General features: G+C 53.4%; 4 protein-coding genes across 4 annotated transcripts; 1 reads left to right on the top strand and 3 right to left on the bottom strand.

Moving 5' to 3' along the window:
- Nucleotides 1-875: 875 nt before the first annotated feature.
- On the bottom strand, nucleotides 876-5,349 carry EXG1-2 (Glucan 1,3-beta-glucosidase; the record flags this gene model as incomplete). Its single annotated transcript, XM_036646874.1, has 8 exons — nucleotides 876-2,154; nucleotides 2,234-2,655; nucleotides 2,741-3,307; nucleotides 3,445-3,962; nucleotides 4,045-4,113; nucleotides 4,193-4,357; nucleotides 4,402-4,519; nucleotides 4,612-5,349. 8 exons carry the CDS (start codon nucleotides 5,347-5,349, stop codon nucleotides 876-878), a joined length of 3,876 nt encoding a protein of 1,291 aa, XP_036487913.1.
- Nucleotides 5,350-6,942: 1,593 nt separating this feature from the next.
- CGCS363_v015024 (uncharacterized protein) lies at nucleotides 6,943-7,881 on the bottom strand (the record flags this gene model as incomplete). Its single annotated transcript, XM_036646873.1, has 1 exon — nucleotides 6,943-7,881. One exon carries the CDS (start codon nucleotides 7,879-7,881, stop codon nucleotides 6,943-6,945), a length of 939 nt encoding a protein of 312 aa, XP_036487904.1.
- Nucleotides 7,882-8,268: 387 nt separating this feature from the next.
- On the bottom strand, nucleotides 8,269-8,979 carry CGCS363_v015023 (uncharacterized protein; the record flags this gene model as incomplete). Its single annotated transcript, XM_036646872.1, has 1 exon — nucleotides 8,269-8,979. The coding sequence occupies one exon, from the start codon at nucleotides 8,977-8,979 to the stop codon at nucleotides 8,269-8,271; it is 711 nt and encodes a 236-aa protein (XP_036487910.1).
- Nucleotides 8,980-9,650: 671 nt separating this feature from the next.
- On the top strand, nucleotides 9,651-10,934 carry CGCS363_v015022 (GPI-anchored CFEM domain protein; the record flags this gene model as incomplete). Its single annotated transcript, XM_036646871.1, has 1 exon — nucleotides 9,651-10,934. One exon carries the CDS (start codon nucleotides 9,651-9,653, stop codon nucleotides 10,932-10,934), a length of 1,284 nt encoding a protein of 427 aa, XP_036487905.1.
- Between the last annotated feature and the right edge of the window lie 1,961 nt (nucleotides 10,935-12,895).

The following is a 12,895-nucleotide window of genomic DNA, read 5'->3' as shown; positions in this document are numbered from 1 at the left end:
TCCCTTACTTGGAGAAAATCAACGAGGCCGGTGGCCGTGAACAAGTATTGTTAGGAGCTTCCAAGTTTCTATTCTAGCAAAGAAATCTCGATCGTCGGATGCCTTGTTAGCGTGAATGTGATATGGGAAGCAGGCATCAACATTATCAGAGCAGATTATCGGCTATCTCAGCTCTCGACTGAGGCTGAGAATGCGGGGTAAGGCAGACTGGTCGATCACTTATCATGCACAATATTTAATCCAGACACAATCACGTTGCTCTATGTTAAGCTTAGTATGCTTCTTTCGTTGAAACCGAAAGACATCCTCAAAAGATACATCGGTACCATCAAGGACTACGAGGAAGGATCTAACAGATCTTTGGTGGTGAATCAGATAAGGTCCACCCACCGAGTAGTTATCAATAGCCACCACAGACGCGACAGCCACAAGAAGTACCAAGAGTACAAAGAGTACATACCCCATATAAGACGGTGTCTGAAGCTAGCCTAATCTGGAAGACCCCCTCTGAAAAGGTACCTGTCGGCTTATTGACTTTTGCAACATGACTGCCTCGCGACGGCCTTGGGCCTGCTGATGACTTTTCGTAGTGGAAATCCTAATTCTAGACCCTATTCCTATCTATTTATAATTATAATAGGCCGAACACCCGAAGGCCGGAAATAAATGCCATTCAAGATTAGATTGTTCTAACAATAGGTCGGATGGCGGACACCAGCAGTGCTGGAGGCGGAATCATCATCTAAACGGCGAGACCTTGTCAAAGCCGGCATCAGCTGTTGTACACGAAAAGAAAAAGGAGACAAAATGAGAACAGATGGAGTTTCATGTCAAGAGATACCATACCACCCAGGAGGCAGTCGTCGTCATCTCCACTACGAACGCGCGCGGCACACGTTCCCAACGGTTTGGATGCGCCCCAGGTCCGTCCTGATCCTGGGCGGCAGCTTTTCGAACTGCGATTTGGGCATGCCGCGACGGATGGCGGCGGCTTCGCGGAAGGGCTGGCGCGAGACGCCGCCGCCGAGGAAGAAGCCCATCATGGTCATCAGGGCGTTCTTTGGATCGTCGACGAGCTCGTACAGCGTCAGGGCGGCGGTGGCGGCCTCGCCAACGACGCGGAGGGCGACGGCGACGGCGACGCGGCCCAGGCTGCTGGCCACCTGTCCGGCCGCGGGGATCATCATGAGGCCCATGTTGAGCCAGAAGAGGATGTTCTGCTTGCGCTCGCGCTCAATGATCTCCTCGCCCGCCTTGGCCATCTGGCGCATGTTGTCGACGGCGTCGGTCAGGAGCATGGCCGGCAGGGCCGCGGTGGCCAGCATGTCGGTGGAGCTGGCCTCGTACAGGTTCCACTGGGCGAACCCGAGGGACACGGTGGCGCGGTCGTAGATGTTCTTGAACGTGTCGTAAGACTTGCTGACGCTGTCCTTGGGGTCGTCCATGGCCGCGCCCGGCTTCATCGTCGGGAAGTTGTGCCAGTAGACGGATGACTTCTTGAAGCACTCGGTCGAGGTGTCCGGCGACGTCCTGTCGCCTGCGACGCCTTCGCAGCCCTTTCCAAAGTACGCAAGCCGCTCCCCAATGTTGACCCAGTCCTGCGGGATGCCGTACGCGGCCATCAGGCCCTCCCAGAAGCCCTGCTCGTTCTTGAGCGTGTAGGTCGTCTCGACGGGGACCGGCAGCTGCTCGCGTAAGTTGTTTGATATGGACGCAGGGCAGTCGACGGTAGTTGTCTTCTTGGTGGTGCCGGGCTTGCAGTCGCTGGAAAAGTCGCACATGGGGTTCGTGCACGCCGCATGATTCTGGCAACCTCTGCAGCAGATAACGGTCCGAGTCTCGGTACAGGTCCAGTTGCCCGAGGCCTGGGCCCCCTCCATGAACTTGTTGATCTGGTCTGGGACTTGTTGCAAGACTGACCTCTGATAGGCCTTGAACTTGTCGTCGTACCCGTCCCTCAAGATGCTGTTATAGTCAGAAAGGGCAGTGCCGAGGGTGTTGAGCTGCGTCTGAAGGAGGTACTTGTCGAGACAGTATTGCGGGATGCTCGACTTGGACTTTTCGACATTCTCCAGCGTGTTGTATTTGGATGGGCAAGGTGGGAGCATTGTGCCCAGGATAACCTGGTCTGTCAGGACGTTGTCGACATTTCCGCTGTTTACAAGTTAGCACTTGGGATGTCCGGCTCCATGGTGGGACACAAAGGACAATGTGGCGCCGTTGTGAGACTCACGATCCGGAAGAAGACAGCAGCCATGCGTTAATGACGGAGGTGAACGGATGTTCGTTGGTGTTGATGTTGTCCTTGGCCGGAATGGGATCGGACCCCTCTGCGTCAATCATGTTGGCTGACCCAATGGTATAGAGGTTATAGAACCAGATCTGTCCGCTCTCTTCCACGTGGACGAGATGCTTCTGGCAGGTTTGCGTGTCGATGCAGTCCTGCGTGTAGTCATCGAACCAGTTATACAACCCCGCGCCAAAGATATGAACGTTTGTTGACCCTGAAATCATCAATGCCCAGGCAGCTGCGCAGTGCGGCTCCGACTCTGGGCACTCGCTGAAGTCGGGATCCCCGTTGAAGAGCCCGACCTGGTCCGTGAACGGGGCAGGCGCCTTAGGCTTTGGCAGGTAGTACGGGCTTTCTGTTTGAATCTGGTTCGACATCCTTGTTAGGCCTACGAGTCTCTAATGATAGAAGGAAGAGCTTGGAAGACTTGGTCCAAACGCCGGCACTTACGTTCCCCATGAATACGTCTTGTGCTCCCAAGAGGAGATACTGATAAAAAACGCAATGCTCCGACGCGGTTCCGTAAAGCCAGACAGGGCCGCCCTTGCTTTCGATCAAGATGCCACGAGCGACGTAGATATCGATCTGGGTCTGTGCCGGGCCGCTGTCAAAGTCGTGGTCCGCCACCCACGCGCACCCATTCTCCAGATAGCCCGACGAACCCCCAGTCATATGGAGCAACATGGACCCGGCAACGCATTTCGGATTGATAGTACCAGTGAGCTTGGGGCAGTCGGCAGCAGTCAGACCGGTGCCCATCGCTCCGCCGATGCGGAAGTGCGAGTCCCACATGGCAGCAGAGCCCTGCAGGTCTTCGGCCATGTTCCACTCCATCAGAACTGCGCCTGGTGTAGGGCCCTTTGTGGTGAAGACGAGGTCCTGGATCTCGACGCTACCCTTTTCGCCCCAGTCCCCGACCCGCACCATAGTGTATGGGGAATCAGCGTCGCTGTAAGACTCTCCGTTGGCGACGGTTTGGGCCCAACACTCGCCTACAATCACGGATCCGACCGGAATCTGACGAGTAACGGGGCTAGTTAGCATCATATAAACGAATGGAGTTGGGGAGTCAGGAAAGCCTTACTTGCAGAGTGGATTTCACAAGGTACGACCCGAAGGGGATGTACAGCGGACGACGTGTGACAGCTGCTAACGCGAGATTGATTGATAAAGTCACTGGCGACAAGGTTCTCATACTGGGGCTTTTGGCGCCTATAGTATGCGCCGCCCTTCATGAGCGAGCCTTCCGTTGGGTGTGGAGCCGACAGCGGCCCGCTCTGGTATGTGCCACTGGGGTTCTTCTCGTCGTGAACCTTGCCGACGACCCAGGATCGGATGACGCGGCTGCCGCCCTCGAGCTGGGCGCCATCCGTTTCGTGATCCACGGCCTTACCGACGCCGAAGACCTCGACGTTGTCCAACGTAATAGTAAACTTCTTGGAGGGGGTGTTTCCGACGGGCGTGGAAACTGAGATACCCTTACTCATGCCCAGCAAGAACGAGTCCATGACGATGATGGAGCCGCCCCTGAAGTCCCCGGACATGCGGATTCCGTTTTCGGTAGTGCTCATCAGAAGACCCTTCCAGGTCCAGCCCCAGTCCCAGAGCATGTCGATTCCGGTGCGACAGCCGACGAAGACCATGTTGATGGACGTGAACTGCTGGTTTCCACCTGTTGTGACCGGGTGTCAGTAGTGTAGATATAGGGTTAGAGCGTTTGGTCCCAGTAATTGGTCGTCCCAGTAGCCACTTACATCGAATGCCAATCTCGCCATTAAAGAAGGTCATATCGCCCATGAAACCACCACTCCCGTTTTCTGCGACTATGCTAGTGTAAGTCAAGACGGGAAGCTAGCCCTCTTTTTTTTTTTTTTTTTTTTTTCAAAAGCCGGGAGAACTTACAGATACCCATATGGTGCTTGTCGGTAGACGGTGACTGGTAGAAGTCGACATTCTGGATGCTAGTAGCCTGGGCCACTTGCCAGTGGAGACCGGCAACGTCATCCATGTCTGCGTCTTGGACGTCCACTCTGAAATTGCGGAGCTGACGAAGAAAGTTGTTCTGTCCTTTGCCATCAGAAGCTGCCAGCCAAGATGACTAGAATGGAGACTCGCCTGGTTGATGTACCACTGCTCCGCGCCTCCATTGCCGCCCGTGTACTCGTCCACAGAGATGACGCCGAGGCCGGTAAAAGACTTGGCCGCCTTGATAATAGGCCGGACATTCGCCTGCGTTCCGAGTTCCGGTTGTGGTTAGCATGCCAGTCCAATCCAAACCTAGGGTTTCATTTCATCGGGGGCAACAAGGCTCTCGAACTCACGTTTCCAATCATCTGAGTGTTGTAGTACGCAGTGATGGGCGTGCTGACGAGGTAGGTGCCCGAGGGAAAGTAGACGATGGCCGGCTTGACCGTGGAGGCGCCGCAGTTGTTGCCACAGCGGTTCTGGTCGCTCATGGCTCTGTTGATGGCCTCGGTGTCGTCCGTCTTACCGTCGCCCTTGACGTCGTAGTCCTTGACGTTGCGGAACACCTTGTACCCGTCGTTGGCGGAACCGCCGAAGGGGACCTTGCCCGTGTGGCTGATGTCCTCCATCCAGAAGGTCGACAGAGCCCTCTTGCCGAGGCTGCCCGCAGCAGCGCTAGCCCCGGCGTCAGCGCCGGCCGGACCAAACATCTGCTCTTTGAGCTGCCTGATGTCGTCAGGAAGAGGCGGGTACTCCACGGGGACATTATGGGCATAATCTGCCTCGACAACAATGGCGGCAGCAACGGCGATGGTCTCGTTGATGGCAAAGGCAGCGACATCATCTGCGCGGGCGCGCAAGCCGGCTGCGCCGGACCCATGCTTGGCCCAGTACGCGTTTGTGCGTGGATTGGCGAAGCGCTCCTTGTTTCGGGCGCTGGCCTCCTGCTGGGCCTTGCGGACAAGCGACCTGGTTTCCAGGACGGTCGAGTTGGCACCTGATATCCCACTTGTCGAGTTGCCCGCCGTCTGGAGCTGACGCCTGTGCCGCGGCACGAAGGGTGGCACGGGCGGCGCTGGCGATGTGGGATGCATGTCCCGTTTCAGAGGTGAGCGTTCCTCCAGTTCCCCAGAATTCGTGCTTAAGAGGGAGACTTTGGTTTGTTCGGCTGATACCAGGACCCTCTGAAGCTCGGCGCTATCGAGGTCTGGATGGCTGGACTTCCATTGGTTCACAAAGTCATCTATGAAGGTTGAGATGTCGGCAGGACCTGGAACGAATCAAGTCAGTTCACTATTAAAGGTACTACTAGGTGCGGGAGGAGGGAGGGTGTACTTGTGCCGACCGCCACAGGCTGGGAGGTGGGGCCAGACAGTGGCGAAGAGCTTGCGCCAAGAGCTGCTACTAGCAGCTATAAACAGGAAGACTTGACGAACATGGTGATCAGATGACCATTTTTTTTCTGAGAGAGTGTGTGTGTAAGGGAGAGGACGGCGGCGGTCGCCATAGTCAACCGAAAAGAGTGAGTTGATGCCAAAGCGCTGGAGGAACAAACTGAGTGAGACGAGACGGGAGGATTAAGCGTCCAGCGTCCACGGGATAAAAGGCCTCGAGATAGACAACTGTAAGCTTACCGCTCAGTAACCCCTATCTACTCTGTAGATGCATATTGCAGTCAATGGGTGTAAGTGATAGCCAGGGTAGGGTCCTGCATTCATGCATACCGCGTGCGGCCGCGTGGGTATCCTCGTAAGGAACTTATGATATGCTAAGCGCGGGCACTCCTCCGTGCTAGTTGCTTCGGCCCGTGAGAAGTCTCCACAAAGAAGGCCACGATGTAGGGTTTTCTTTTTTCATTGTTTAATGCTTACTGTATCGTACCATTTTCCAATTTCACAAGAGATGAAAAATGAGACAAGTTCAGATCCCTGGGAGCAGCCCCCTCTACTCCGCACTAGTGCCCGCCCCACCAAATACGGTTAACCACCTTATTAGGTGGTGCGGCTGGATTAGGCCAGACGCGACAGACCAGAAGTGGGACAGGCACGGGTAAGGTAGCTCCTTGGTTCCTGATTCCTTCGTGGGCCCCACCTTCAGCCCTGCCACGGCTCCAGGCACCCGAGCTCACAACTCCAAAGCCCGGGGTTCGGTCAGGGCCCAACGCGGGAAGGTGGGGCCCGGGTGCGCACGAGCTCATTTCCGGCACGGACACCGTTAACGTCAACCTCCTTACTAAATAGGCTAGAGTGAGTGGCCTCAAACTAGTTCTGTAATACCGGGTGCTTGACATGGAAGTATTGTAGGTTTTTGTTTGGGGGGCCAACGAACGACGAATAATTTCGGGATTTTGCTTCCCTTTCGGCTGTGCGGCTCGGAGCGACGGCCCGTCAAGCGATTGATCTTAGACCCTGCTGCTCGTTTGGACCCCCTAGAAGTGAAAGTGCCAGTAAGATTCATGAGGATTAAAGTTGTTCCCAAGATAGACGGCAAGTATTCAATTCACAGTTCAATAAGGAAGAAACATCAATGATGAAAGCCTGAGAAAATAAGTACAGAGTCGTATTAAGCCTAAGAGTGCTATCTACTAAGTATATCGAAAGTTTCAGGGGCATACTGAAAACGCAACAGGGAGAAGATAGTTGATAGGGCGATCAAATGCAAACAGCGTTCTCAATCTTCGTTCCTCCTTACTCATAACATTCCATCACAACCTGGTGGTCCCTCGCCTGCTGGCCTTGGAACGGGCCGGCAAACGCGTCCGTCAGTCGGTCCGCTCGGACCTGTTTCATCTGGTCCTCGACGTTAGGGATGGCGGCCTGATTTGCGGTGATGGTCTCGGGGGTCAGGATTTTCTCAATGTCTCGGTCCTGGCCGTCGACCCACTCCTGGTAGCCCATCGGCGCTGTCTTGACGTCAATGCCTGGGATATGGGCCACGAAGTCCTTCTTGATCCAGTAGTCGTGGTCGGCCGTGCGCGCTGCCAACACCGAGGTGCGGCTCTCCTCGACCCGATCAAAGAGGAACTTGACGTCGGGACTGTCGAAGGTCGCTTGGGGGAGCGTACTTTTGACGTGGGCCATCCGACCGAAGATGGAAGTCAGCGACCCGTCGTAGCCCCTCTTCTTGCCGAGAACCACGCCGTTCTTGATGATATCGGCCCCATGATACGTAGGGAGAGCGCCGTCCTTGAAGAGGCGGTAGGGCAGGTTGCGACCATCGGCAGCATCGTACTTGATAATCTTTTCCGCCGTTTTCTTCATGTCAAAGTCGAGCGTTTCTTCGTCCCACTTGACGCCATCAACGAAGAGCTGGTTCTTATAGTTCTTGCCCTTGTTGCTATCGATGTGCCCGATAAACTCGCCGAGAGAGCAGACCGTCCTGGCCGGTTGTTTTGGTTTGCAGTGAAGATATTTGGGCTTATTGTTGCCCGGGTCCTCACAGGGCAGTTCCTCCCTAGTGGGCCACTTTGCACACTTTACGCCTACTGTTCGTTGGTCCTCCGGTAAAAGCTGGTCGATTCGGTACGCATAGAGCAATAGGATCTTCTCATATGCTGCTCGTCTGCCGGCGCCCAAGGCTCCGAGAACGAGCCAGAGCAGGCTGAGGATGAAGACGGGAAACCGCATGATGAGGGACTGCTGTGAAGAAAACGTGGCGACGAGGAAACGAAGGTGCGAATGAAGGAGTGTATGAAGAAACGAATGCGTAAATAGGCTGAAGGAGCAACAGCGTCACCTCTACTGTCCCCGTTGTCCCGTTCGGTTACGATTCTTGAACGTTGAGATTTTCGGCCATCTACAACGGCAGTATGAACATGTTATGGATGCAAGGAACGACAAGAGATGTTGGACCATGAGATGGAAAATAAAATGAGATGGGAATGAGATGGAACAAAGTAACAAGGTGATCCACCGGTCAGCCCTGTCGTAGGGCCTGATTTTGCTATATCGAGTATCTCATATCCGTACCTGCGTCAATATAGACCGTAGGGTGTGGGCCAAACAGGTGACCGCTCACAGGGCTTGCACCCCGGTCTCTGTGTCGGCCTCTGCCTGACCATGAGGGGGCGCATCTGGAAACGGCTCGTCAGCCTCCGATGAGCCGTCTGACGCCCACCCCATCGTCCTGTCCCAAGCCCGCGATATCTCGTCAAAGTTATCCGCTCCAACTTCAGGGATGTCGACGTCTGGCCAAGGGCTGATGATCTTTGTGCGGAATGGCGCCGGGGGGCACGGGGTGTACCAGACCTCCAGCTGAGAGATCCAATCCTGCAACAAGAGCGCCTTTTTCCTTTCCGGCCATGAGCCTGGCGTAGGATGTATCTCCAGGTGCTCGAGAGTCGCGATGTCCCTCACGGCACCACTAGTGTTCCAGAAGAAGGCCTCCGAGTCCCTGGACTCGAGCGCCAGGTACTTGATGGGTGCATCCTTGGCACTCGACCAGATAGTAATGTCGAAGGCGGTCATGCAGACGGTATCGATGTCGTAGTTCACCATGGCGCGCGACGCCGATGATCCACTGCAGCCGCAACGAGCCTCCTGGGTATAATGGCCTCGGAGATGCGATCTCGATTCCGCGCAGGCCTGTAGAACGGCTGGTGGGCTTGATTGCGCATGGAGGTACTCGCATTTTCCCATAAGCACGTGTCGGGGCTCCATGCTCAGTTGCCAGATGCGTTGGCGCAGCTCGAGAGGCAGCCGGGAAAAAGGACCGAATGATGCCATTGAAATTATCTTTCAACCTAGAGAGACCGAAGTGACAGGAGACAAGAATAAATGCTTGGTTGAGTGGATATTCAGTAAGGTAGATGGAATGTGATTGAAGCAAGGAGATAAAGGGACACAAAAGAATTCGACCAACTACTACGATATTTATATATCCGTCTTTAGATGTGGATCAGTTGCTGTTGGTTTAACAGGGGTAATAATACCCTAGGGTAGCTTTTATTGGGTGTTATATTATGTAATATCTACTAAGCTTATTTTTGTGGCCTTATCAAGGAATTGATCCGACACTTACATGGTTGAAGCACGTTATATGATTTCCAACTCTTTGCACTTGTTCACCCATGAACCTTTTTGAAATCCCACCCATCACACCCATGCCAATGATGAGATTTGGCTGAGGGAGACGAAGCCCTTTTGGCTGAACCCCCTGACAACTAACAGAGGAGAAGCCGGTTCTGGTTCTATTCCGGGTTGTGGACTCATGGGCTAATCTAATGGCGTCGTGACTCGACACCATCTGGCTGGTAAGAGGATGTGCTTTGTCCCTCTTCTTCGCCGCCTTGTTGTCGTGTGTCCGCGCCTGCCAACCTCACGTTCATCCCATAGCGGACCATCATTCGTTTGTCCATCCCTCCTCCGCTTGGCCTTCAAGTTGCAAGCTCAGCATCATGATTCTCTCTTCGCTCGCGTCGGCAGCCCTCTGGCTTGCCATGATGCCCCGGGAAGCCGGGGCGTCGGCAGTGCACCTGGGAAAGCGAGGCGAGACGCCTCAGGCCAATGTGCTGGCCAACACCATCAAGTCGTGCAGCCACTGGTATGACAACTACGAAGGCGAGAGCTGCGTCGTGGTGCGGGATTACATGTTTGCCATCTCCCCCGAGACATTCAGCCGCTGGAACCCGTCGGTCGGTCTCGACTGCAGCGGCTGGCAAGACTGGACCTCGTACTGCATCCAGGTCGCCAGCGAAGAGCCTCCCAAAACCACCACCACCACGGCGAGCACCACGACGACTGTGCCCGCGCAGTCTCAGACGCCCACGGCCGTGCTGACGGGATGGAACCCAATGGGCTGCTTCATCGACGACCACACGCTGGACACCAAGTCGACGAAGGCTGGCGGCAGCAGCCTCACCGTAGACAAGTGCCAGGCCGCGTGCTGGAGCGAGGGCTGCTGGTGCGGCTCTTTTGTGGGCGGCGACTGGGCCGCAAACCAAACCTCGTGCAACCTGCCCTGCCCCGGCGACGCGAAACAGACGTGCGGCGGCAAGGCGCTGCTGTTCGTGTTTGAGGCTCAGGTCAAGACGGATCCTCTGCCGCCCATCAGCATCCCATCGACCACCTCCCGCACAACTGCTATTACATCCTCAAGGACGTCAAGCAGATCCTCGTCCGTCTCGCTCACTTCATCAACGTCGACAACATCGAGCACTGCACTTCCAGCCATCTCCTCTCTCCCAGCCTGCGGGCAAATATGTTTCTTGAATATGATCAACACATACTCATCCCTTGGATGCTCCACCCCCGATCCGGCATGTCTGTGCCGCAATGTCAACATCGGCTATGGCATCCGGGACTGCTCAAATGCAGTCTGTGGAGTGGCCGATGCGAGCGCAGTAATTGCATACCAAAGCAAGTGCTGCGCCAGCGCACTAGCAACTGCTACGGGTGGAACGACAACTTCAACTTCAGCTACAAAGACCACTTCCGCATCTTCCACAACCGCGATCACAAGCCTGCCAACTTGCGACCAGACATGTTTCAACAACATGCTTGCGCAATATGCATCATTGGGATGCACATCCCCTGATCCGTCTTGCCTCTGCCGCAACGTCAACTTTGGATATGGTCTGAGAGACTGTTCTAACGGTGCTTGTGGAAAGAATGTTGCTGGTACTGTTATTGCGTATGGTAGTGCCTATTATGCTGCTGCAACTGCCACAGCGGCAGCTTGACGGGAAATGGTTTGACGGTCTAGATGAGAATTGTGAATTATAAATATTTTTGCGTTAATGATTGTTTTCAATGAGAAGAGAATTTCTTCGAGACGGTATTTCTCCGTCGAGGAGGGGTTTGGGGGGGGGTTTATTACCATTTTCCAAGGTCTTGCCCTTATATCTCAGAACCTGTTTCCACGCTGTGATTCCTTCGTGTTCGAGAACGTAAAGCTTGACGTTGAGTATGGTTTCGCTATAGGTGCGAAACCCCTTGCCGTCGAAGCTGACCTGGCTCCCTCCCGGGTACGCGAGCTGCCTCGGCAGTCTCAGGCAGTGGTCAGAATCCTGCAACATAACTAATCAGTTTCGTGATGACCGTAGAGAATGAAGCAATCTCACTCACTGTGAACTTTAGCTGGCTCACAATTTGATCTTTTCAACGGAACGCAGCACAGCCAAGCCCGAGTGAATGGCTACAACCGGCCCCATTCGAGTCCAGCGAGTGGTCCATTCGCCAACCCTGTAGAGCTTTTACTACAGCTAGATCTCCTACGTAGAGGAGGGGGGCCCGCCTAGGAACGATAAGGGGTTACCTATATAGGTAGTTCCAAGCCGGATATGCCGAGGGAAAAATTCACATACAGCGTAATCTCTAATTGGCCACTCAAGCTTGTCATCCCTCCCTCAAGGCTCAGCGATGCATAGCGTGTTTGCGGGGGCACTAGGCAACGAGGACAAACTGTCCGCATTCCTTGTGGCAGACCTCCTAGACAGCCCTATTGGACTTCTAGTGCTGAAAACGGCTAACTGTCAGCCTCGTTGGACGAATTGGATAAAGAGTTTTCGTTTATGTTGCGTTACGTCTCAGCCGCCCTCCACATCATGCCTGAGCCCTTTATTATGTCGCAAGGCAATTGAATGAAAGCCGTGAGTCTTCAACCCAGCCCCACTTACTTCCTCTTGTCGTTTTGCGTCTTCTTCCCTCGATGATGCCGACACCAGCCGTGGACAAGTATTATGAGGGGTCTCTAAGCGCTACCACAGACGTGGGAGTTTCCAGGGTTTCTAAAGGGTGCCAGAAATGCAGGATTCTACCTTGCGTGCAAAGTTATTCTAGTGACACCTAAGAACCAGGACTTTAGGTCCTCAACGACTGGTAGGGAATTTCAGCATCTATCTTAGTTGTCAGTTCCAACCGTTATTCACGTCCGCTAGAACCCCCTCAGCGGGGCCGCAACCAAAATGTCTATCGTCCCCAACCAACCAGCCGAACAGCAGAAAGTGGGGACCAAGGTCAAAAAAACATACAACACCAGGCATTCGCCAGTCGTCACCAACCTGACTACTACTCCAGCCCTCACTGGCTTATCTATGGGAGAGCGGACGGGATCCTGAGTTCTCTAGTGGGTATAGTTGTATGTGGCATCTAACTGGAACAGATTGCTCATTTCAGCTTGGCTGACCTCAGGTGGATTAGGTTCAATAGCCTTAGTAGAAATCCATAATAAGGATTATAATAAGAGGGGAAAAGCTATAATACAGTTAACCTTAAGTACCCCCCTTTCCTACTAACCTAATAGAGAGTACACCTCAGCCCTACTTATAAGTAGTATAATATTTATCTATAGAAAGAGGAGTATATTAGCTTACTTATTACTACCCTACTTTAAAGGTATATCTAATAGTTTCTACCTATTTACTACCTAACTTACTTAAAATAATCTTTCACTACGTAGCTTTATATACTAAATCTTAGAATAATCTAAAACTAATTATAGTTAATTCTACTTAAACTAAAAAGATAGCGTTTAATCCTAGATTAATCTATTTAAGTTAGTATATTAATAATAAAGATAATAAATTTAAGTAGCTATTCTAGTAGGTTATAGGTATATATAATAACTCTAAAAACACTCCCCTACCTATTAATATTCCTAAAGAGGAGATCTAATAATTAGAAGCTATAAAGTAAGTTTATA

Source organism: Colletotrichum siamense (genome assembly GCF_013390195.1).
Source record: "Colletotrichum siamense strain Cg363 chromosome Unknown KSG_Cg363_contig11, whole genome shotgun sequence".
Lineage (NCBI taxonomy): Eukaryota > Fungi > Ascomycota > Sordariomycetes > Glomerellales > Glomerellaceae > Colletotrichum > Colletotrichum siamense.
Note: the sequence above shows the minus strand (reverse complement) of the source record. Positions and strands in the feature narration are given on the sequence as shown.